The sequence below is a fragment of the Heterocephalus glaber genome, unplaced genomic scaffold, assembly GCF_053883595.1.
Source record: "Heterocephalus glaber isolate CG9 unplaced genomic scaffold, H.glaber_assembly_v1.0 deba00001465, whole genome shotgun sequence".
In the NCBI taxonomy this organism is placed as follows: domain Eukaryota; kingdom Metazoa; phylum Chordata; class Mammalia; order Rodentia; family Bathyergidae; genus Heterocephalus; species Heterocephalus glaber.
In genome coordinates, this window is record NW_028258312.1 from 5,084,233 (window position 1) to 5,109,216 (window position 24,984).

The window sequence follows — 24,984 nt, forward strand, 5'->3', positions numbered from 1 at the left end:
TTTCTAGTGAAATTTTCCATGTTGTCACTCATTTATTTAATATATTTTCAGTTATTTAAAAATTCATATTTGTAATTCCAGTTACTGTGAAATTTTTGTTGTGATGCCTAATCATTTCTTATTGAATGTCAAAACATGTTTATGAATTATAAATCTGATTGGTGCTCTATACCTCCAGAAAGAGTTTACCTTCTGTTTTGTAACTTGATCGATGGCAGAGCATTTTAATCAGCGACTGCTCTGTTTCAAGGACAATCTATCTTTTAATTTAAGTCTACATCTGATCCAGACCTAACCCCAGGATGTAGATTTTCAGAAGTTCCAAATGAGAGGCTGAGAGGTTTATGAAGGCCTCTTCAATTGTGTAGATTCTGAATTTGAAATTTTCTGTTCCTCGCTACTGTGAAGTTTCTGAAAATTCTCACTCTGCTTGTCCATGACTTCTTTGGCTTCTTGCCCTACACAGTTTAATAACCCAGCAAATCCTTTGAGGAGAAGCCAATTGATGACTGGACATTCACTGCTTTTGAGCTCCATCCCTCAAGTATTGGCTGCCTTGGCAGCTCTAGACTCTTAATGTTTTTCCCTCTCCTCTTCAGCTCTATGAGTTTACCAAATCATCTCCTAGCTCTCTACTTCTAATCAAAATTCCTCTTCCTGGAGTTTTCACCTTGTACTTCAAACAGTAAGTGGAGGAGAATCCTAGAAAACATATCTTGCTGCATGTGATTTATGTTCTCATGGTTCCTTTCATCTGAACTTTTGGCTCTTCAAGTCCTGGTATTTCAGCAGATCATCAATGCTTTTAAATAGATTTTATTAAATAATCTTTGGCTCTTGCAATGATTGTTGTCTATGTGGTATTTGTTCTACTAAAAGCTATTTTCCATGGTGACAAAGAGAAATACTAATTACTGTTTTTTTTTAAATTTATACAATATGGAGATTTGAATTTACTCAAGGGCAACTTACTTGATTATTAAACACTGTTAGAATTCTGTGGTTTGCTTACTTGTTACAAAAATCTTCCCCTCATTGGATAATTCCAATGATAAAATATAGTTTGCCTGAAATAAAATAATACTTTACCTTCTGGGTTGATGCTTCATTAATGAGTCTTAAGAGAATTAGGTCAAAGATTTTAGAGGCTTGAGATTTGTGCCTGCCGTGTGCTCCTGGAGAAAAAGTTCTGCATAATGGGATGCTCATCCCATACCTGTAGGTCCCCAGGGAAGATTTTTAGATGGAAAATTCATAATTTTGCATAAGTAATGATGTAATCTTCCCCACTTTTTTGGCAAATATTTGTTCATTTCCCATCCTTGATGTATTAAAGATACTGAACATGTCCCAAGTGTATCTTTTCATCAACTTTATCATAATCATATCTGGACCTTCTTGGATGGATATCCAACAAAATCTCTTACCTACTGTCAGATCAGAGGTAATAAAAGATAGGCAGAAAAGAGACAGGGAAATCATAACTAAAATTTTACTGTTAAGAAGATAGCAACTTCTGGGACACAGTTAAAGTCACCCTAGGCAATCTGTATCAACATTCCTTTGGTTACGTTTAGGCTCCTTCCAGAGCTAACACACTCAAAATTCCTCAGAAACACTGAAAGCATGAAAATTTGCTTAATTGGGAAAGTAAGGAATAGTAACCTGATCCTGTGATAAAGGAGCAGATTAAAAGAATTAAAAGAATACTTAAATTACCTATTCAAAAAAAAAGGAAAGAAAGAAAAAAAGAAAGAAAGGAAGAAAGAAAGAAAGAAAGAAAGAAAGAAAGAAAGAAAGAAAGAAAGAAAGAAAGAAAGAAAGAAAACAACAAAACCTGTGCCCTTGCCTGTAAAATGAGCTGGTATCCTTAGGGAGGAGCCCTGCTTTTGCTCAGAATTTCCACCCCTTTAAAAGAAACATACATTTTCCCTGTTCCTGGAAATAATGTGGCTCTTTCTCAAGGGCCTGCACTCTTTGGGTATGTACTAAAATTTCTGCCTCATAAACCTTTCCCCAGCCTCTTACTGATGCATCTTGAATATACTTTTTCTGTGATAGGAATCAGTGAACCTGCCAACCTATTCTGTGTTTAGGGTGTGTTAGGTTCCCAATCTCAGTTTCAGGAACTTCCTCAGATCCAGTCCAGTGGTAGGTCTGCCCACCTCTGTACTCCAGAGCACTCTTTTCCTGTTTTCCAGCAGCTGTTCTAGTGCACTGTAGACTTTTGATTATATGTCTCCCTGTATATGAACTTCACATTTCTGGAAGGTGTTATCTAAGGTTTTCTTTTTGTTTCTTTCATCACCTTCTTTATAATAGCATCCTTCCTACAATAAGTGTTTGAACAAATGAGTGAATAAACAAATTAATGAGTTACCTCTTCTTCCCTTAAAATACTCTGGGTTGCAGCCATGCCAATCTACTTATTTCTCTGGAAATGAACTGTTTTCTTCAAGTCTTTGTTACCATTTTGTCATCTGTAGTAGGCTGAATTTTGTTTCCCAGAGACACATCCAAATCTTAACCTCCTGTGCCTGTGAATGTGATCTTATTTGGGAAAAGGCCTTGAAAGATTTAATTAAGGCAAGAATTTCAAGATAAGATCATCTTGCATTATAATGTGTCAACGAAAAATTGCACTGGATAAACTCAACCAGCAGAGAAAAATTTCCTGGGGACTGTTGCAATAAAGAAGAGAAATTAGATTCAGCTCACCTGAAACAAAAATCTGGAGAATTTTTTTTTATTAGTGTATGCTAGTACTACAAAATGTTGCCATTTGTTTGGGAAAGATGGTATACACATATCTTTTTAACAGTTATGGAGAGCTAATGGGAAAGAAGAGGACATTAGAGAGAGTAGACTGGGTGATTAGGTCAATGTGAAGTGTTTGCTAATTGTTACTTCCCTAGGTTAGGCTCCTTGACCTCCCGTAGAGATTGGGAATGGGAATGGATGCTATCTTCCCTGATGGTTGCATTCAAAGGAATGGATCTAGGTCCTGGCTCTAGGTCCTCTAGGCCCTAGGCTGTAAAACTTCCCAGAGCCTGGGAGGAGATTTACACTTGAAAGGGCTGAGAGAGAATTTACAGTGGAAAGTTTTCTAAAGAAAATGCTGTAGGAGGCAGACAGGCAGCCACCTGATTCCACACTACAAAGACACAGAGGACACCAGACCACCAGACCAAGGTACTGAGTCCCACTGTTCCTGGCCCAGAGGTAGGGGCTTCTGAGCTGTCGTCCCGCTGCTCCTGGTCCAGAGGAAGGGGCATCCCGGTCACCATCCCTCCCGCTGCTCCCAGCCCAGAGGAAACAGCTTTTGGGCCACCTTCTGTCCCACTGCTCCTGGCCCAGAGGAAGGGGCTTCCAGGCCACCATCCCTCCCACCGTTCCCGGCCCAGAGGGAGGGACTTCTGAGCCACCGTCCCACTGCTCCTGGTCCAGAGGAAGGGGTTTCTCGGCCACCATCCCTCCGGATGCTCCCAGCCCACAGGAAAGGGCTTTTGGGTCACCATCCCTACCGCTGCTCCCGGCCCCTGTCCCACCTCACCCAGCTCAGAGGAGGTAATCTGTGCAGGCACTAACAGCCCCCCGCCCCAGTCAAAATGAGAAAACACGTAAATAAGTCTCAAAACCAGACTTCCAGATCACCTACAGCAACCCCAAAGGGAAATGAGATGGAACACTCTGATACTCAACCACCTGGACCCACTGAACTGGCAACAAAAGGGGATCTGGAAAAAATGAAATCAGAAATAATTTCTCAGATAACAGGAGAAATTGTGCCCCTAGTGCAAGACATGATTAATAAATCTAGAGAGGAGCTGAGGAACATGATGGAATCCCAACATAAGAAACAAATGGAATCCATAAAACAGATGCAAATAGATTTCCAGGAGATGAAAAACTCCATTGAAAGTCTACACAGCAGAATGAGCCAACGTGAGGCCAGAATTTCAGATATAGAAGGTAAGATTGCAATTAGTGACCAGGAAAAGAAAGATTGGTTCAAAATTATAAGGGAACATAAGAAATCAATCCAGCAGCTGCTAGATGATGCAAAAAAGAATAACATAAGACTGATTGGAGTCAAAGAAGAAACAGGAGAGAGTGCAGATGACATAAAAAATCTCTTCACAGAAATAATGGCAGAAAACTTCCCAAGGAGGGGAAAAGAGCTTGACATACAGATAAGTGAGGCATATAAGACTCCAAATAGCCTTGATCAAAAAAAATCTACACATAGGCATATAATTGTTAAGATTCCAGAAACACAACAGAAGAACAAATTTCGACAAGCAGTCAGAGAAAAGAAACAAATCACATACAAAGAAAATGCTGTAGGAAAAGCCAAGAGGACACTTGTCTAAAGTTTAGTCAAACCAAGGTGAATGCTAAGGTCATCTTGGTTATGTGGGCCTTGCAGCCAATGGTAGCATCCCTATATTCTTATAAAAGGTGTCTGAAAAGGAGAAGACATACAGAGCTGCAGAAAGAAAAGACCATGTGAATACAGAGTCAGAGGTAAGAGCAATGTATCCACAGTCAAGAAATTCCAAGGATTGCCAACAGCCATCAGAAGCTAAAAGAAAGTCAAGGAATGGATTCTCCACAAGAGTTTATGTAGGAAGTCACCCTGCAAGTACCTTGATTTAGGATTTGGGGCCTTCAGAACTGTGAGAAAATCTGTTTGTTTTTCTTAAAGATTTTCAGCTTATAATAATTATTTAAAGCAGCCATAGAAACCTAATATGCTATCTTTCTAGAAGTGTTTCTCCACTTCCCATTTAACTTAAGAGATCAAAACTCTACATCTCACTTAAGATTTGTCCACCATTCACTTTTCCTATAATGAATAACACCATCTAAAAGCCATGGCTCCCTCTTATAAATTCTATTGATAATGATGGTGATAAAGATATTATAGTTGAAACATTTTTAGTTTTATTTATACCTATGGGGTACCACTTCTGCCCCTACTCAAAGCTCAGGCATCTGAGGGTGTCTGAGGACACTTAAGGACACAATTCCACTCTCAGGGACATGCACATAATGGGCCATAGTTATCTAAGAATGACTTAACATACTCAACCACACATGCACAGTATGGACAAGGTCATGCAGCAGGTGTTTTGTCTCTCTATGTCCAAATAAACTGATAAGGCACTATAATTGTTGTGAACTTAAGAACACTGTAACATTTTCGTAGCTGTTTTACTGAAGGAATACAGTTAAGCAGCTCTTGAGCTCTGGAGCAAACACTCCAGTTCTCCTCCTCTGATGCTGCCCTTACTCTGATGATCGGCTCTCTCCACTGGAGAATTAACTCACTCACGAAGGACTATATGGACGAAATGGACCTCTCCCCTGGTGCCCTTTGCAACCGGTATGCACTTTGAATCATAATTTTAAGTAAGATAAGTCAGATACACAAGCTTAAATATCATGTGGTTTGTCTTATATGAGAAACCCAAAATATAAATAAAAAGCAAAATGAAAGATGGACATTAGGAAATAGATCTTTTGTAAAGGGCACCAAGAGATGAAAGGAGGGGAGAGGGAGGAGATGGGATGGGGATGAAGAAAGAGTTAGGATGTATTCACACGTACAGGTAGCAGCCCCCACAAGGAATGTAATCATAATGCACTGCAAGCATGTAGTAACCCAAAATGAAAATTAAAAAACAAAGCCATGTGCTTAACCATTTTAAAAAATATTTTTTCAGTTTATGTCACTATTTACCTTTTTGTGTTTCATGTGGTCTTGTCAAGGCAACCTCTTGAATACCTTTAACCTTTAAATTATTTTAAGATTCTATCTTCATCTTTTTGTGGCATTTAGCATAAATATTTGAGTATTAGACATGCCCAGATTTCATAGAATAAATAAATTAACCCAAGGGTCAGCCCTTGCATGTCTTCCAAGTCGCAAGCTTTCTAGGGTCACATTTTTCTTTAATATTTTAATAGGTGGTGAGAGAAACATACCATTCTGCTCACAATATTTCTAAAGATTATAGGTTGGGAGAGGCCTGTGTTTTCTCTGTCACTTCAGTTCTTTTTCTTTGATCTCCTGCTGTTGACTCCATTCTGTAGCTTTTCTCTGGAGGTTGCTGAAATCTTGCTTTCCTGGATACTATTCTACTGGCATCAGTGTTGTGTGATAGACTCTTAGCAATGGCTTGGGAAATAAAGGGGATTAAAACATATCATAGCTTCCATGCATTCATCAGTCATTCAGCAAACATACACGCATTCATCCAGTGTCTGGTGGCCCTGTGTTAGGTACCATAGAGATGGTAAAAGTCTCCATGGTCATGTAGCTCATACTCTAGACAGGAAAACATAAATCCCACACAAGCACATGATAAATGTGAACTTTTAACCGGAATTATGATGAAGGAAAGACCTATGGCAGATTCAGAATTATGGAAGTGAACTTGAACTGATAGCTGAAGAATAAATAGACATTGGCCAGCCAGCCCTGAAGCAAATATGGAGGGTGAAGGGAAAGGAGTTAGAGAAAGATTGACAGCATGTGCTAGCACGCAATAGTGAGGTAGAATAAGCTACTTTGCAGCAATTCCCCCAGGCCCCAGAAAGTCTGTATACAGCCTGTGTATCCAGGCCAAAAAGAGACAAAATGACTTTAGAGAAAACATGGTAAACCATTTTTAACAAGTGCACTGCAGGGTTATTATCAAATGTGATCTTAATCCTCAAGTGAATGGGGAAATATTGAGGTAGAATATTATGGAAAAAAAATCTGACTCCAATGAAGAGATAAGGATAAAGTAGGTAAGCAATGGTAGATACAGGGATTCCAAAACACAGACATTGGTGCAAATGAGAGATGATGTTTAGGCTAGCTGAGGGGTGGTGCAAATAAAGATAATTACAAGGATCTGATAGGCATTTAACACAGTGTAGAGCAATGGGACCTGGTGCTATAAGGGGAGCATGGGGACAGGGTGAAGACTATCACAGCATAATTAACAGCTTGACAAACATTCAATGTTAAATTTTCTAGTCCAAAATATTGATCAGAATTTTTTTGGATATGGAAAATTTTCAGGGCCTGTCTCTCCCTTGGGCCTTTCCCTAAGACTTTCTCTTTCAAAACCCATCCTCTACTATACCATTTTGCTTTAGAAATTTCTGGATACACACCATTTCTTCATAATAACTTTAACAACACAGTTATTATGTGGATAATTTGATACTAAATCTCCCTTAGCTTGGGGCCTAGCTTTGTTCTGCCAACAATTTCATCAAGCTGTTGCTAAATTACCATGGTCTCACCCTTAGTATTATGAATACCTTTGAAAAGTACTGAATCACACCATTTTTTTTAGCATATCTCAGATCAAATTCTTGGCCTTAGGCTTCCATCAGAACTTCCAGATTTGTAGGGCTGTGTGTGGGGATAGGCACTTAAGATCCTCATTAAACATTGTCAACTTCATACTGCTGTAAGTCCTTCGTATCCTAATTTGCTACTGACAAGCTTTACTATTTGCATCTGCTATGTGAGGAGCACCTTTTTATTTTCCAGTTTTCCCTCTATTGTTGTACTCTACCCTCAAATATTGGTAAATCAAGAGGGCTTACAGAGCTAAAATCTAACAGATGGCAGTCTATACCGAGTAAGTACTTCATAATAACCATGTAGAATGAAAATAATTAATAAGATTTATGATTTATAAATATTTCTGTTTCTGGGAGAAAAAAAGAATATACATGCCTGACTTTGGATCTGTTCTTGTGCTCTTTTGAAGGGAACATCCTTCTCTCTCAGAACTTCCCATGTCTCCATATCTAGATTTCTTCACCAAAGCAGATAAAGAATTGGCAAAAATTATTGACCATCATGTAAGAACAACTTTCTTAAATGAGTATCAAAGGCTTTGTTATTTAAATACATTTTAGATTATGAAAAGTAGCTCTTAGACCAAAATATTAACATGTAGTATTTAAAGTAGTGTCTTAATTGATCATTGCCAAATTTAATTATATCTCACTATCTTTTACATAATGAGATGTGCAGGATTCTCTACAACTCCGAGCCTTCATTGGATTACAGAAAACTTGGCCTTCTGTCATCTGTGAACTACTAGCCTAATCCGGTTTCCTGAATTAGTACTCATTTCTTATGACAAGAATCTGATATTGAACACTGAACATTGATTTCTTCTGCAGTGAAGTTCTAATAATGGAACAAAAATTTTTGACTCAATTTTCTTGTTTTTTTTTTTTTTTGCTTAAATTCTTTTATTGGTACATTTTAGGTATACAATACGTTTACATTTATCATTGGGTGTTTGTACCTGTACATGATGTATCTTGGTTCTTATTTTTTCCCCATTACCTGTGTGCCATTCACCCCCTCTACCCTTCCCTATTTACATAGACTTTGTTTCCATTTTTTTTCTTTTCTCATAATTTTTCCTTTCCCTGCTTTCCTTTCCCCTTCCCTTCCCACTTCCTCTACTCCTTTGAACAATAGCCATACTTAACCCTTGGCAGATTAGAAAGCATTTTAATCACTTTCCTTTTAGTAGGAGTAAAACAAGCATTGAAAATATAGGACTATTCACATAAGACTCTTTAATCCACTGTATTATATTTAGTTGATATTTTCTTACCTAATGCACGTCATTTTATGTCTACTTTTTATGCAGCAAAACTATAGTAAGAGAAAGAGACTATATTTTCTGGGTTTTTTTCTTTGAATATCATATGGATTTAATTATCACCAGTGGCTCAATATTATCTATGAAATTCTGATTATATTACCATATTGATTTTTCCCATTGCATTTAGTTAATCATCTCTTAAGAAAAAATAAGAGATTATTTCCTTTACTGATCACATTGAATAGCTATTTCCACATAGCTAATATTTAAGTCACTCTAGCAATAGTTATAAGTATTGGAGTTTGAGACTGATTGATATCTTAAAATCACAGAGAGCTGTAATGTTGTTCTACTAGTCACTAATAAAGTGTTTGCCAAAGCAATATATTATATATGCAGGGAGTTCTCAAAAATATCTAATGCTTCATAAATTTCAACTTCTATATTTAACTATTTGCTTCAACAAAATGATCTTGAATAGATTACAATAGATAACAACATGCCAATATTTTATAGTTTATGTTTTATGTATATATAGGGAGAATATATTATATGATATATAGATTTTAAATATAAATCTATATGTAGAATTTACACCTAAATCTCTGGATAGATTTGAGATGCTTAAATGCTATTTAACATGACAGACTGAAATATCTTGAATGAGAAAAAAAGAGACTGAGAAATGACTTCTAAAATCACCTTTTGCTCTTTCCAAAGTATAGGCATTATTTGGTAATCACTGCCAGGCGGCTGCTTATAATGTAATTGAAGAAAAGGAAAAAAATTCTGTCTGAAAATATGCTTGAAAACTTTATAAGATCTAAATTGATATGTAACTTAATAAAATATTAGTCTGAAGTTTTGATTTGAGAAGGTTTATGGAAGTATCTCTGAGTATTACTTTCAAATGACTAGAGAAGCAGTTCTTTGTTCTATTTTGCAAAATGTTCTCATATTATTTTATTTAATTCTCACAACAACCCTGTAAAACAGTTATCTATAAGAAGAATAACATACTGGTTTACAATTAAGGTACTTGCTCAAAGTTTTGAGGTTAGTATGCCTGACTGAGTGGACTTCACATCCACTTCCCATTTCACTTTTTCGTAGATTATCAAGTTCTTAATTTATGGTCCCTAATCAAAATTGGAGATTAGAGGATTAGGTATTAATATTGACAAGAAACAAAAAAGCATTCCAAGAGTTACATGTATAATTCTCCCTCTAAGCCTACTGACTTTATTTGAGTGTCTATAATGTGCAAGAAATAAGAGAGTTACTACATTGTCCAGCAGATAATAAGATACCTTGTAGTTTGATGGTAATCCATAGGATGGTGATTGAATCATTGAATAAATGGGATGAATACAGCAGTAAGTGGTGCTTCCATTTCCCATCAACTTCAAGAGTACTTTCATTCTCCTAACTACCACAGTGACAGGTGAAAGTTGAGATAATGCAATGATTTATCTAAATTGAACTAGTTCAACTGAAATAAGAAAGTAGCTTATTTTTTCCTAGCTTATTGAAAAGGATTTTGATGTTATCTTGAATTTCAGGCATGCTAATTCCTAGATAGGTAGAAAGAGAAAAAGCTGTCTCCTGCATAGTAATAATATGATACCTCTTCTTGGCTGCTTTTATATGTATTGATGCATTTATAAATAATTCAATTTGGAAAAAGAAGAAACTATTTTACTGACAATTTTTAAGTTTTAATCCTCTGTTGACTTTTCACAATATTAAACAAAATACAAGGTACACTGAAATTTTTCATATAAGGTAGATTAACCGATTTGTAGATATCATGATTATATCAACTACTACTTTTATGCTGCCACATAAAATGTATAATTTTTTAAACAATTATATTATTATTTACTTTATTACATAGGAAAGACCTTTGTATGATTCTCGGGTATCATACAACTTGTGGACTAAAGCAAACAATGAATTTTTTCTGGATGTCTTACCTCAATTTTCTTTATATTTCATGCAGACATGATTTCTGAGAAATCAGTTATGTGACCAATAACTGCATGTAGATAGAATCTTAATTCAAGCTGATAACTTGTATTTCTTATCTCATTAAAACTTAGCTGAGATATATAAGTGAAAGTAGTATTATGCTTTGGTTTTTAATATATCTTATTCAGTATTTAGACATTTTACACAGTTGATATCCTCAAGGCTGCACGACATGTTATGGAGTCTAAAGTTTAGCTCTGTTTATTTTTATATATACAATTCAGATAATAAAATAGTATTCATGATTCATAGTACCATTACATATACTAATCTATAAGTCAGATTTCATAGGTTTCTTAGCTCAGTCTGTTCATTTGTGTATATGTACTTACTTTCTAGGGGTGACAGAAAGAGAAGTATGCAACGTCCTAAGGAATTTCCAATAGTTTATGCTAGGAGTCATTCTTCCCAAACATTTTACTTGGCCTGAAAATGGTCTAAATTTCCTTTTAACCATTTCCTTCATGAAATGCTTTCTCTCATGATAATGTTTTGTTTGTCATCATCATTACTTCCAACACTGATTACTCATTCCTAGGGTTCTTGACCCCAGATATGCTACTGTTGTTATGAATTAACATGGTCTGTTAAGATGAATTCCTTGGAAGTATTATTAATGTATTATTGATGTATTATTGAAGTATTATTATTGCTGCAAAGTTAACATTTGCTTGGCTGTTAATTTAGTTTTTGGTTTCATGAGGAATACTATCACAATTTTTGCCTTTCAGTTTAATTTATATTTTCTATACATTTTTGTTTTGCTTTAGCTTGGTTTTGCATTTTATGACCCATGTCTTGTAAATATCATTATTGATGAAGAAAGTATAAACCTTTTGTGATATAGAAATGCAGATCTGTTACTTCTTTTTGTGATTGATTTTTTTTCTTTAAAAATATTGAGGAAATTCTTTTTTCACTGGGCTAGTATATGTTCTAATGGGTGGCTCATGCAATTTTTTTGTACAATAGAGTGTAAGATTCCTGAAGAATGTCTGTGAAAAAATTAAGAAGAATATTGTATATAAGAATCTTCATTTTAAAAAGCTAAAAATATATATTTTTGTCAGAAATCATCTGCATAATGAAATATTTTCTCTGTAATAGTGGCAGAAAGAGCTAGAGATCCGACAAAGAGAAGTTGCAATATGTGAAGCCAAAGAACAGAAAGATAAAGAGTTAGAGGAGAAAAAACACTTCCAAGAAGTTATGAAGCAAAGAGAAGAGAAATTGCACAAGCATACTAAACCCTATGAGCTTCCTCCCAGGACTGAAGTAATTTCATTAGAAAAGACAATGACTCACAAAAAAACTGATGTCTACATGCCATAAATTGCTAGCATGGAAAAGATCAAGATGGCTACCTAAATACTAGAAAAATGTTTTTGTAATTAACTTGAGGTTCTTTTTGTTTGGAAAGTTGTTATCCTGGTGCAAGCTGTCTAATAGTCATTGTTTAATCTTACCTTAGTAGTTAACTCCAAATCAAATTTAAAAGATTTCACTAGTTATAAATTTCCAAGACTACAGCTAGTGCTTTTCTCAATTGAGTCTTCTCCTCTGAAGTATAGTATTCTTGATCAGTCATTCTCAGAGTGTTGATATTCATTGGATTATATCATAAAAATGAACTGAAAATTAATTAATGAGTCGGTCTATAAGAATTGTTTTTTCAAACTAGAGTTATCACTGTCTTATACATCTATAATTGCTATTATTCAAATAAAAGAACTTATGGTGTCTCTTTGGATTTGCATTTTATAGTCAATTTATCCCAAACTGAACTTTATATCAGGGACTTGAACTTGATAAATTACTGTACATAAGCAAATCTGGAAGTGTCAGTCACCTCTGATTGGTTTGATCTTTCATGAATGCTAGAGGAAACCTCTGAGTGACAGTGGTTTTACTTTGCCTGAGGAGTTGATGAGAATATATTTGTATGATGCTGGAATGAATGGTCAGTACCAATTATTGGAGGCATTCATCCAATCAGAAATTATTTTATAAATGGAATTTCACTTCACGTGAAGCTTTCAGACTATGAGTAAGAGTAAAGGGATGGGGTTCCGGTGATGCCTTTTATTCCTTTTCTGAAAAAATATAGATAGCATATTTTCCATTATTTTTCTTCAATTTTACACACATTTTTTTTACACCCATATTTTAGTAATAGTCAAGAGACAGGTGTCAAGTGACTACATGGGTGAGGGGTCAACATAAATTAGTGAAGGGGTGAGGGAATACCTAACCTATCTAAAACATTGCCTAATACTTGACTACATTTTGAAATTTATGTCAAGCATTGTAAGATTATCTAGTCTTTTTTTATGAGTTGGAGTCTCACTACACAGTTCAGAATAGCCTTGAACTCACTGTGTAGCCCAGGTAGGCCTTGAACTCACAGCAATCTCCCTGTCTCAGCCTCCTGAGTGCTGGGATTACAGGGGGGCACCACCATGCCTGGCTGAAAATTATCTAGCCTTTGAAGAAGAAGCCTTTAAATGACATTTATTTTTTTTAATTGGAAGTTCCTAATTTTTATAATGTTGGCAACTAATTTTTTAAAATTATATACTTTCAGGACTATATTTTATGGAGTTGAGGTATGATTATTTTTGATAGCAATAACATGGTAGAAAAAATGTTGGAAGTAGGTTTCTGTTCTCTCTATATATAGTATATAATAATATATATTATATATATGGGGAATATTATATATATATATATATATATATATATATATATATATATATATGGGGAAGGATAGGGAGAAAAAGAAGTACCAAAGAAGAGATAGAGTCTTTATTTCTATATCATTAAATTATTTTTAAAACTTGAAAACACAAATCTCACATAGTTTTTCTTCTGTGTCTGATATTTTCTGATATATCAGTCAAGATTGTGCTTGTAGATCAGGATCCACATTCCTGCTAGCCACAAAATAGTAGACAAGTTACAGGACCTTTTGCACTTCAGTGTGTTCATTTTATTTAATGGACAAAATGTATGTAAATGTTGACATCAACCAGAAGCTAATTAAGAAAACAAATCTAATCATCTTACCATCTTAATGTAAGGAATTGTTTCAAATGGTGTTAAGTGAACTAAGAAAATATAAAGGAAACTTAGAAATAACATAGGAACAGCGACTGCAGGAAATCATTACCGTAGCAGACACCTCTGCCCAGTATTAGCAGGCCATCGTGGCATGAGCTTCTTGCCCTTCCATAATTTGGCTGTGTTGCACTGGAAGTAGTCCAATCAGCTGAGTTCACTCCCAGTCAAGGTCAACTGACTACAGCTAAATTCTTCCCCTCTGAATTAACCATTTGTTTTCTTCAGTAAAGATTTGCTTGTGTCCTCATTCTACAGTCCTGCCTGCTTGATACATGTTATCAATGTGTCCCAAGGCCTGCCCAGCTTCCCCCCTTCCCACAGTTGTAATGAATAAACACTGGATGTCCTGGGGGTCCTTTGTCTTTGTGGCCCAGAGCAGCTTAGATCAGCCCAAGACTCAGCTTCTCTCAAGTCTCTATCTCTGTGTTTCTTTTAATTCCCAGTTTCCTACCTTGCGGACATTGTACTGGCTTGCAGGAGGCCAGGACCACTGCAGGGGTCTCTGGCAACACCCATCACCCTTTCTGTATACACTGCAGGACTTAAAACCAATGGAATAGAAGAGTGTGGGTTATTAGAATCTAGTTTGGAGGAAACACTTCTTCAGTAGGACTCAGATCTGTGGTGAGGGGCACAGTACATCTAGTTCTGGGAGTGCAGAAAAAAAAAAAGAAGAGAACTGGAAGAAAATGTTTATTCCTGAAACCACACTTCCAGAAGGAACAAAAACATGAAAAGAATCAATTTTCTTTTTCCTCCCCATTCTCCTTCACGTGTTCTTTATTCCCAGCATTACAAAGCACAGAAAGAACGATGTGTTTGGAGTTGCTACTACTTAAATAACTGGAAAGATTGTATGGCACAATGTCAAGAGCATATTAGACTATGCAATGAAAGGTACCTCCCTCTTCTTTTATTTTGCATTTTAGGTCCTCTGTTTTGATTTTTCTGCAAGGTTTCTCAAGATAAAAAAAATAGAAAAAGAATTACTGTTTAAGTAAATGTAAATGGCTACCTTTAAGTCATTGTAAAAAGAAACTGCCCTAGAGTTTATTTCCATAATCTTTAATTTTTTCCTTAAGTACTTAACACAAGCTCAATTGGATTTTTTTGATGCTGTGTAAATTACATTTAGTAGTAACTTTACTTCAAAATTCACAAAGGGTTCTAGGAATCTCGGGCTGGGTTGGACACCATATGGAATCTTTTAATTACCATTTCTTGATCAGTTTATGGTTTTTCAGCCTTTGTTATTTACTATTTTTTTCCACGTTAACTTGAAAGGAAGAAGAAGGAGAAAAATATACTCCAGGTCTACCTGCTCTCTGTGGCTCTTATTTACCTTTAAATGCCTCTACTCTCAGGAAATGTTAACCTATCTTGGGTCTAATTCTTTTTGTATATAAATCTTATTTCCATGCCACTTTATCATCTATGGTTACTTTTACTTTGAATGGATAAATCAAGGTTTTCCTACATTCATTTATTGTGGATTCTCTCAGTAACCAAGTCAATTTTTTTCACACAAAATACTTAACGTAACTTTTACCTTTCTGAGAATAAATTGCTCATAAAATTTTTAGCTAATTTCACCAGAGTATTGGAAATTGAAAGACATATGTTAGAGGAAATAAAGAGAAAAAGTGATAAGTAATAAATTCTGAGTAACATAAACATAAAAATGAGCCACTTTCCTTATTTTAATTTTTAAATAAAGACAAATCAAATTATTTATGAATATTTGTGGCATATACCAGAGATAAATTTAGAGAAGAAAATACCCCAAACAAATATACTTACTTCAGCATTGGATAACATGTATTTAAAATAGAGATATAAAAGCAATAGACAAAAATGACTCATATCAACAATTTTAGAAACTGTCTTAATGTATAGAAATCGTAATTCAGCCAACTGATTCTTCTGCTCCTACCAACCACAAGCCCCTCTGTAACTCTCCATTAGTTAGTTATTTTCTAAACACTCTTCATCGTGTCATGGATAGTCATTTAATATAGAAGCTTTGTGTGTATTTTAAGCTATTGGGTAGAATCTTTGGTCTCTGTGCACTAGATGCCAATAATAGCACCACCCCTTCAAGTGCTCTCTATACCCTGCTGAAAGCTGTGACAATCTGCAATACCCCAGGAGGCAAATATGCTCCTCGTTGAGAATGATAACTCCATTGTTTCACTGAACTTCCAAATTTCAAAGTTAGCTGCCTGAGGGTTGCTTTTGGGTTGCCTTCAAATCTTGTCCAGCTGTTTACACACAAAGCTCTATCTGGGTCAGCCAGTGGCTCTCAATTAAAATCACCATGGGTCTCATGAAGACTCTTTATTTCTCTTCCCTTTTCAATTTGCTGGAGTGAGAACATGCATTGGAACATCTCTCTCTGTTTTACTTGTGATTAATTGATAACTCTTACCACCTCCCCTGTGAACCGAAGATGAAAGAAGACAGGGACACACGGAAATCTGCTCTGCCATGCCTAGTAGTAAATCGAGCGCTCAATGCACTTCTCACACTTAGCTTGCCCACTGGATACTTACCTATTTGTAAGTTTCCTTGCCCCAATTCTACCTATTTTTCTGACATTGGGTATGTTTGGAAACTTACAGCAAACTGTATTTTAAATCATCATTGCCTATACCATAAATTCATATATGTGTATAGTTTTGCAAATTGTGTTGATCATTTGGTTATTTTGGAGCTACAGGAATTTTTCATGGTGACATTATTTCAAGGATAATTTGGCTCTAATGTTATTCAAACTCACTTTTTCCTCCATCATTCTAGCTAAGGGACCTATTTACATAATACCTAGTGCCTTGTTATTTTTTTATTACTGCCTCATTGGAAGGCCAAAAATAAACAAAAAGAAATATGTTTCCAAAGCATTTTTAGTTGGAGGATCTTTGTAGTATCTAGCTTTTCAATAAAATTTCACAAGCTGACTCTATTTTGAGAAAAGGTAATCCTCTTTTATGAATTACTGAATAAGGTACAGGTCAAATAGCTCAGAATCACCCATGGAACTTTTTTTATATAATAGACTATTGCAATCCAGTAGTCCTTTGAATAGTGCCTCAAATCATGAATAAATGAAAAATCTGAACAGGTCAATCTGTTTTTCCCTAGCACCAGTATTTTATTTGGCTTCCCAATAAAGTTCCATAATGAAAAACACTGAGTAAAAAACTCAAATGGTAGTTTTTCAGCTTATCTCAAACAGAGAGACTGTGGAAATAAGAGACAAAGATAGATTTAAAAGTGATGATAGCCGCATTTCTTGTCACAAGGGAAGTGGGTGTGGTGTGTAAAGAGACTTGGTTTAGCGACATACCTATAGACTAAACGAGGAGCCTGACCAGATTTGTGCCATCAACTCCCCCACTAAGGAGGAACTGGCCCATCAGGGATTATTATAAGCAGCCATTTCCAGTGAGACTTGGAATTATTGGGGCGAGATGTCAAGAAACAACAGGTGAGAGCCTCTGTTATTAGAACACTGGACACAAGTAGCCAGTGAGAATGAGATCTGGCTCCAGACAGATTACTAAGAAAGCACATGAGTCCATCCATGCTCCAGTAGAGGCCAAGGAGGAGTCAGAGGATTTAGGGAAGGTTTAAGGACCCAGGCACCTATCTACAGTCTTCCCCATGCTGTTCTCCTCAGTATCTAAATGTTGTGTTGAGAAAGAGAATAGAGAAACAGGAATCTGAAAGGCAAAAGTTTCCCAGAGAAAAGAAATTAATATTTATAAGATTTCTTAAAACTATTAAAATAAGAGGGAAGGAATCAGAAGGAGAGAGAGAGGATAACAAAGAGTTATGGGGGAGAGAATATGATCAAAGTATGTTATATGCATGTGAGAAAATGCCACAATGAAACCCATTATGTTATGTTGTATACTTAATATGCCTTAATTTAAAAAAAAAAAATCTGGTTTCAAAGATTTGGGTAAATTTAATCATGAGTTAACCAGCAGAGGGAACCTCATGAGGAAAAATCTGTGGTGTTATAAAATTTCAGAAACCAAATTTTCATTTAATATTTAAAATATTGAAATTAAATCTATATCCTTGAATATGTATTAAAATGACACTTCAAAACACACCAACGCACATATATAAAGTAATAGAGATATATAGTCTAAACATCTGTACATTAATCTGATGTATACATTCATTTGCTCATAAAATATTAACTACTGATTTTCAGAAACGCACTGAGAATATATTCACCAATCAATGAACATGACAAAGTATAGTATTCTGGGTATTAAAAAAATAGTGTGGGGGAGATGGTGAGGGTATAAAATAAGCAGCAAATAAAAATATGATATAATTGAATTACAGGGAGACATATGAGAAACCGGGTAAAACAGGATAAAGTGAAAGTGCTAAGGGCAAGTTTGTTTTAGATAGGGTTAGCAAGGATTATGTCTCTCATGATTTCAGCAAAGATCAGACTGAGTAGAGTACAAAAAGTGAGTCATCTGGCTTTCTGGGGGAAGATCATTCCAAACAAGGTAGACAACAAAAGACATAGGATAATAATTTGTACTTCTTTCTAAATATCTCTCTTTCTCTCCCCCTTGCTACACATAATCTATTATATTTTCTGGCCCATTATGTGGTGGTCATATGGCTAATTCTGGCTAATGATTATGAATGGAAATTACTTCTGGGTAAAATATTTCCCTTCCTCCCTCCCTCCCTCCCTCCCTCCTTCCCTCTCTTTCTTTCTTTCTTTCTTTCTTTCTTTCTTTCTTTCTTTCTTTCTTTCTTTCTTTCTTTCTTTCTTTCTTTCTTTCTTTCTTCTCTCTCTCTCTCTCTCTCTCTCTCTCTCTCTCTCTCTCTCTCTCTCTCTCTCTCTCTCTCTCTCTCTCTCTCTCTCTTTCTTTCTTTCTGTTTTTTAGATGACAAGGTCTTGCTCTGTAGTTCAGGCTGTCCTTGAGCTCCCTATGTAACCCAGGCTGGCCACAAACTCATGACAATCCTCCTGCCCCAGCCTCCCCCAAGAGCTGGGATTACAGGTGTGCACCACCACATCTGACTAAAGCTTACTTTCTTGCTCTTAGCTCCCTTAATAAAAACGATGGATCTGAGAAGACAAAGACTTTCAGTCTTATGAGTATGAGATTTTGGAGTAATATATTCCTGCAGAACAACCTAGCTTAACATGATAGGATAGCAATGAGTTTAGCATGTTTAAAGAAAAACAAACTATTCTGCAGAGCTGGAGATGAGGGCCCAGAGGGATGAGAAGGAGATCAAATTGAAGAGGCCAATTGGATTCTGATAATGTAAACATGAAAGGCATGGTTTCAGGTTTGGATTTATATCAACAGTAGTGGGAAATTATTGTAAGGAGATGAAACAAACAAACAAACACATAAACAACTTTAGCCTAATATGTAATGCTTTGTAAACTGTTTAAAAAGTAATTTTTTTGAAGTTGTTATTACTACAACAAAGATTTAAAATATTTTGCCAGTAACTTAGCAATTATAAAATTGTGATTTTTAGGAGATAAAAAGATTTCAATATAAGTTCAACACCTTATAACATAAAAAAGGATGGATCTAAATAGTTTTTAATTTGAAACACTTAGAAATGTATGAAACACATAAAACTAACTTGATAAAACTAAAACCAAGCAACATATCTTCTCAAAATTTATTCAGGTATCTTAAAATTTTGTTAGAAAAAGGTGGGTTATAAATAAAGATACACATTTTTTATACTACAGTTACCCTTTTTGACATTGTTGTTTTATTCAAAAAAGAGAAAGCATTTGATCACTTTATTACTAAGCTGATGCAGTAGTCTTTATGTCTTTCTTCTCAATTAGTAATACCACATGTTCAACATATCAATGGTCATGATTGCTTCAGCCTCAGTGGGAAAGGTGAGAATTGAAATAGAGATACATTGGATCTCACAATACACATGTGCAGGTGTGCCCTGGTTACCATTCACTTTGTAGCCACCATGTCAATGACAAGGATAATAGATTTGATTACACTTAGAAATAGCTTTCCTCCAGCAACATTTTCAAAAGATGACTTTCTTCAAGACTGAATTCCCAATTATTTTCTGCTGTAAGAAAAAAGACAAAACAAAGGGGTTCTGGCATCAAATGTAATTAGTTCATTTATTGACTTGTTTTTAATATTAAAATCATATTTCCTTTCTGGGAAAATGAACAAATACCACTCTTTTTCATTTATAAAATAATATCTACAAAAACTGTGTAGATTTGTTTGGCTACTTATTTCTACACATATGAAAACAGAGTTCTATAGAGATGAACACAAGATGTAGTAGAAATAATATCTTGAAAATACTATGCTATCATATATTGTATATTTTATCCTTTCTCCCATAAATCATCTTTCCTCATCATCATATAAATACTACAATAATCAAAGAGGAGGTGATGCTCCTATGTTCATTGTGACATTATTCACAATAACCAAAAAGTAGAAGTAATCCCAGGGTCTAACGATAGATAAATGAATAAACAAAATGTGGCATATACATACCATGAAATATCATTCTGCCTTAAAAATGAAAGAAATTTTGATACATGTTGCAAAATGGATGATCACTGAGGACATTGTTCTAAGTGAAATCACATAATCACAATAAAAAACAAATACTATATGATTCCATTTATATGAGAATGTTGGCTGCCAGAGAGCTGGTAGGGAGAGAAAACAGGATACTGTTTAATGGGTGTAGATTGTTAGTTTTATGGGATGAAAACTTCTGAAAATTGGTTAGCCAACTGTGAATACATGTAATATGATTGAATTGTATTCTTAGAAATGGTTAAGATGCTAAATTTATGTTTTATATATTCTACTAAAATTAAGAATAAATAAAAATATTTTTAATAAAAATAAAAGATTTGTGACTAGCTCATTAAAAAGAACTGTTTTCCCCAAAATAAGACCTAGCTGGATAATAAACAGCCTTGAAAACTAGAGATCAAAAATGCCAGCCCCATCAGCCTATCCTTACCTGCCTTACAGGGTTGCCAACAAACAAGAGGAGAGTGATGGGAGGTAAGGACAGGCTGATAGGGCTGATGTTCCAAGAAACAGTAGTTTCCTTCTCGCAGAAGCAAAATGAAAGAAAGAACATGGATTCTGAAGCCTGTCTGCCTGAGATTTCATTTTTCTACCTTTTGGCTATGCAAATTTAAACAAGTGGATTCACTTCCTTGAACTTCAATTTTACTGCTCTGAGTGTGGTAATTATCAGACTTACCTAGGCTGGGAGTGTACCTCACTGGTAGTGTACGTGCTTAGTGTGCATGAGGCCTGGGTTCAATCCCCTGCATCAAAAAATAAAAAATAAAATAAATTCCCACTGTTGTAGCTTGAGGTTTGAATGAGTTTATACATGTGAAAATGGTTGCCCAGTACCTGACACATAGCCCTTAAGAAATGTCAGTCATTATCTTTTTATTATTGAAAGGAAATATGAGTGATCAAATACATACTTCTCATTATTGCCTGAAGAAATTAACTGACTCAACTTCAAATGGAAAGCTTGAAGCGTTTGCTTTCTGCCCCTCAACTGAGTATATGTTACGAAAAATGAGCAGCTTAGTTATTAGAAATAAAAGATAAATCTATTGGGCTTTTTGTATATTGAGTACAGTGTTAGCAAGTTTCTGATCCTACTACCTGCGGGATCTTCTAGGATTTCTAAGCTGTGTGCCTGTGCCTAACATTAGTGGGATCTGAGATAAGAGTACAACTAGAGGCCCATTTAACACATGTATAAATATTTGTATGATACAAATCAAGACCATAAACTATATTCTTCCTTTGAAAAATATACAGGCACAATGATCAGAAAAACCAGACTGGAATTTAGAATTCTCTTGGGGTTCCATGTTGTAACCTGGTGAAGCAGGAAAGCAGGCTGTGTGACTAGCCTCTGGCCTCCTTCTTGTCCCACCTCATGTCTGGTGTGAGGTGTAAGGTACATGTGTTTTGTCAGCCCAGCTCACATGACTAAACTTCATATATATCCCTGGAAACAGACACCTGTTGCCCATGCCTACCAAGGAATCCCTACATCAGCAGCACGGGCCATCTTTCTAGGTATGTGAAGCACGGTGCAGTTGGAGAAGAAGAATAGGCTTTAAATGGGCATGTCACTTTAGCCCAATGAACTATTTTCCCTGTAATGACAGCCTTGGCTGGAGAACTAAAGCAAAAGTCACTAACATCTGGACCTACAGTGACAGGCCTTCCTGCCTGCATATATGAGTAGCAATGCACCAAAAAATGATTCCAAATCCCTCAATTACGAGAGAGCAGAATCATCCAAAGTTAGAGTCCACCCCAACCCTGAAAGAGAAAGAATATATACCAAGGGCTTAAAGATACTGAGCAGATGGAGGAGTGGGAGTAAGACAGAAAATTATCTCTATGACCTTTTCTGAAATCAAGCATTTTGAAAAGAATAAACCTTAGCCAGAAAGGGAAACCTAGCTCCAACAACTTCAATTCAGGCTGTGAAAGTAGTGACTAGAAACACTATTTTCTGCTGGTCCTAAGCACATTTATCTTTCATTATAACAGCTTGAAAGTGGGATACTATCTATAATTGATAGTATTTAACAATTGCTGTCAACCAAGTGACAGTTGTGACATACTGTTAGTGCCCATGCATGCATGAATTTGATTATAGCTCTTCACAACTGACCTCATGTCACATGAGCTGTGCACCTTCTTGGTTCTTAAGTCAAACATCTATTTAAAATGTCTTCTATGATTTGGCATTGAAACAAGTTAGAAAGAGTAAGAGATAAACTGGATATTAGTAAAACAAATGTTCATTACTGGAAAAATATTACAACTTCAAATTTGTTTGCAAAGTAACAACAAAATAAATTCTGGAATATAAAACGGAGATACTCATAAACAGATGAAGACATGTAACATTTCGTTGTTAGGATAATGTTGCACAACATCATTCCAAGTCTTCGTGGTGTAAAACAACTCATGTCCTCTCAGGCATGTATCTACAGGTCATCTGGAGTTTGGCTAGTGAAGGTGGAAGTTAGCCAGGCGGTATGGCTTCTGTAGGTAATATGTCTGCTCCACATAGCTGTCTTATGCTATCTGGAACCAGAAGATTAGCTTGGGTATATTGGTCTTTTTATGGTGGCCTAGTACAAAAAAATGCCTGAAGACATTCAAGTCTCTTAAGGTCCTAGTTTATAACTAAAACACTATTAATTCCAGCAAAGTCTCATAGATGAAATAAGTTAACATAGCATACACTCAGTACACAATCAGAGAAGCAGAACAAGTAGAAGATATATGTTAAGACATTTACTACAGGTTTTGGCTTACCCAATTGTAAGATATGACTAGGCAACCCTGAAATCCCTAGGGCAATTGGAAATCCAAAGTACAGATTGGAACTCTCTTAGGCACAGGCTGAAACTGAAATCCAGAAGCAGAAATTCTTCCCTAATTTTAAGACCTTCAAACTGAGTGAATCAGAATTACCAGAATCATCTAGGATAACATTGCTTACTTCGAGTCAACTAATTATAAACTTTTGTTACTTCTACAAAAGCCCTTCACAGTAACATCTAGATTAGAGTTTTATTCTATAACATGGAGCAGAAGTCAATGGAATCTTTTATGAAATAAAGCCCAGGACTGGAGAAATATTCCCTACCTCTTTGCTGCATGAAACCAGAAAGTTGCACAAGAAAAGGCTTGACGATATCAGCCAAGAGTATAGTATATAGTATAGTGCTGGTACAGATTGTGATCCAGCACAGGGACATGCACAGAAAGACTGCCTGCCACCCAGCAAAACATTCAGCTAGAGACAAGAAAAGTTAATGACTCTTTCAGAGTGGAAAAAATAAATTTTTAAATCAATGAAAGGTTGTTGTGAATGCATAATAGATCATGTGTATCTATCACTAATGCACAGTTGTATAGTGTATTTGGTCGGGGTTGTGTTTTGACTTTTCATTGTTTTAGTGATACAGCAAATAGTGCCCCTTACAAGTGTGGATATCTTAGATTTTACAAATTGTTACATTGGCAAAGGCTGTGCTTTGTAGGAAAGTATTGGACTCCTAAAGGCAAACTACCCAGTAATGTAGAAAGTAAGATCAGCTTGAGAAGTCACGGGAATCCGGGGCAGAGAAGACTGGTGATGCTCACATGGTTACTACTGGCCTTGTTACATGGGGACTGGACTTTGAGGTAGATCAAGGATGGAGCAAGGAACATAGGAGAGAATTTGGACTGGGTTTCAGCTCCTGGTTCCTGCTGTGTTTTGGCAGAGGCAGCTCCTCAATCCACAGCTTTCCCACTTGTAACTTTCCCCATAAGAAGGTTTGCTTGACCACACAAGAGTGGGAAGAATCAATTGGGTAGGGCAGGATGCCAGTTAGAAGGAAAATTCCTTGAAGCAAAGATCTACAATTCTAACAGCAGGAGTTTAGAATATCATGCAGTACTTAGTTTAATTTGCTTAAAAAGGTTAAACAAGGGGAGTAAATAGAAAAATGGACATAGAGAAAAGTTTCTACCTTTCAACATTGGCACCCAGCTTACATAGGGATGATTAGATTACAAATATGATTCTCTGTGGTGGTCTAGATTTTTACTAGAGGAAAAATACAATGGTAATATTTTGTAAGTGAGGCTATGAATTTTTCTATTCTTGTTAAAAATATTAGCTTATTGGCAACAATTCCATCACTATACATCCAAGCAATGGGGAGAGGTGGAGTTACAGTTTAGGAAGACAATTGTAAAAGTAGTGTACATTGCCTAAATATCTAAATATCTCATTATGGTTTAGATCTGAAATGTCTCCCCGAAAGCTCATGTTGAAAGGATGGGCTTTTGGGAGGTGATTAGATCATAAGAGTTCTAACTGCATCAGTAAATAAGCTCATTGATGAGAACATAGTTTGATGCTATTACTGGAAGATGATAGAAGAAAGAGGTGGCGCCTACTTGACCGCCCACACACACCATTGCCAAGATGGGAACAGCTTTGCTCCACCATGTTCTTCTGCCACGATGTTCCTACCTCATCTCAGCCCACTGCAGTGGAGCCAGCTGACTGAAATGAAACCTCTGAAACCATGGGGCTGAATAAATCTTTCCTCCTGTAAGCTGTT

At 35.9% G+C, this 24,984-nt stretch overlaps 1 protein-coding gene across 9 annotated transcripts in view; it reads left to right on the top strand.

Moving 5' to 3' along the window:
- Tmem232 (transmembrane protein 232) overlaps nucleotides 1–12,417 on the top strand; it is a 275,760-nt gene extending 263,343 nt beyond the window's left edge. For 8 of the 9 annotated variants that reach the window (XM_087180871.1, XM_087180869.1, XM_087180875.1 and 5 more), the window contains 2 exons: nucleotides 7,782–7,875; nucleotides 11,778–12,417. In XM_087180871.1, coding sequence (XP_087036997.1) covers nucleotides 7,782–7,875; nucleotides 11,778–12,002 — 319 coding nt within the window. In that variant the 3' untranslated portion in view covers nucleotides 12,003–12,417. The remainder of the gene's footprint in view (nucleotides 1–7,781; nucleotides 7,876–11,777) is intronic. The other variant, XM_087180878.1, reaches the window with a different exon arrangement.
- The last annotated feature ends 12,567 nt before the right edge of the window (nucleotides 12,418–24,984 follow it).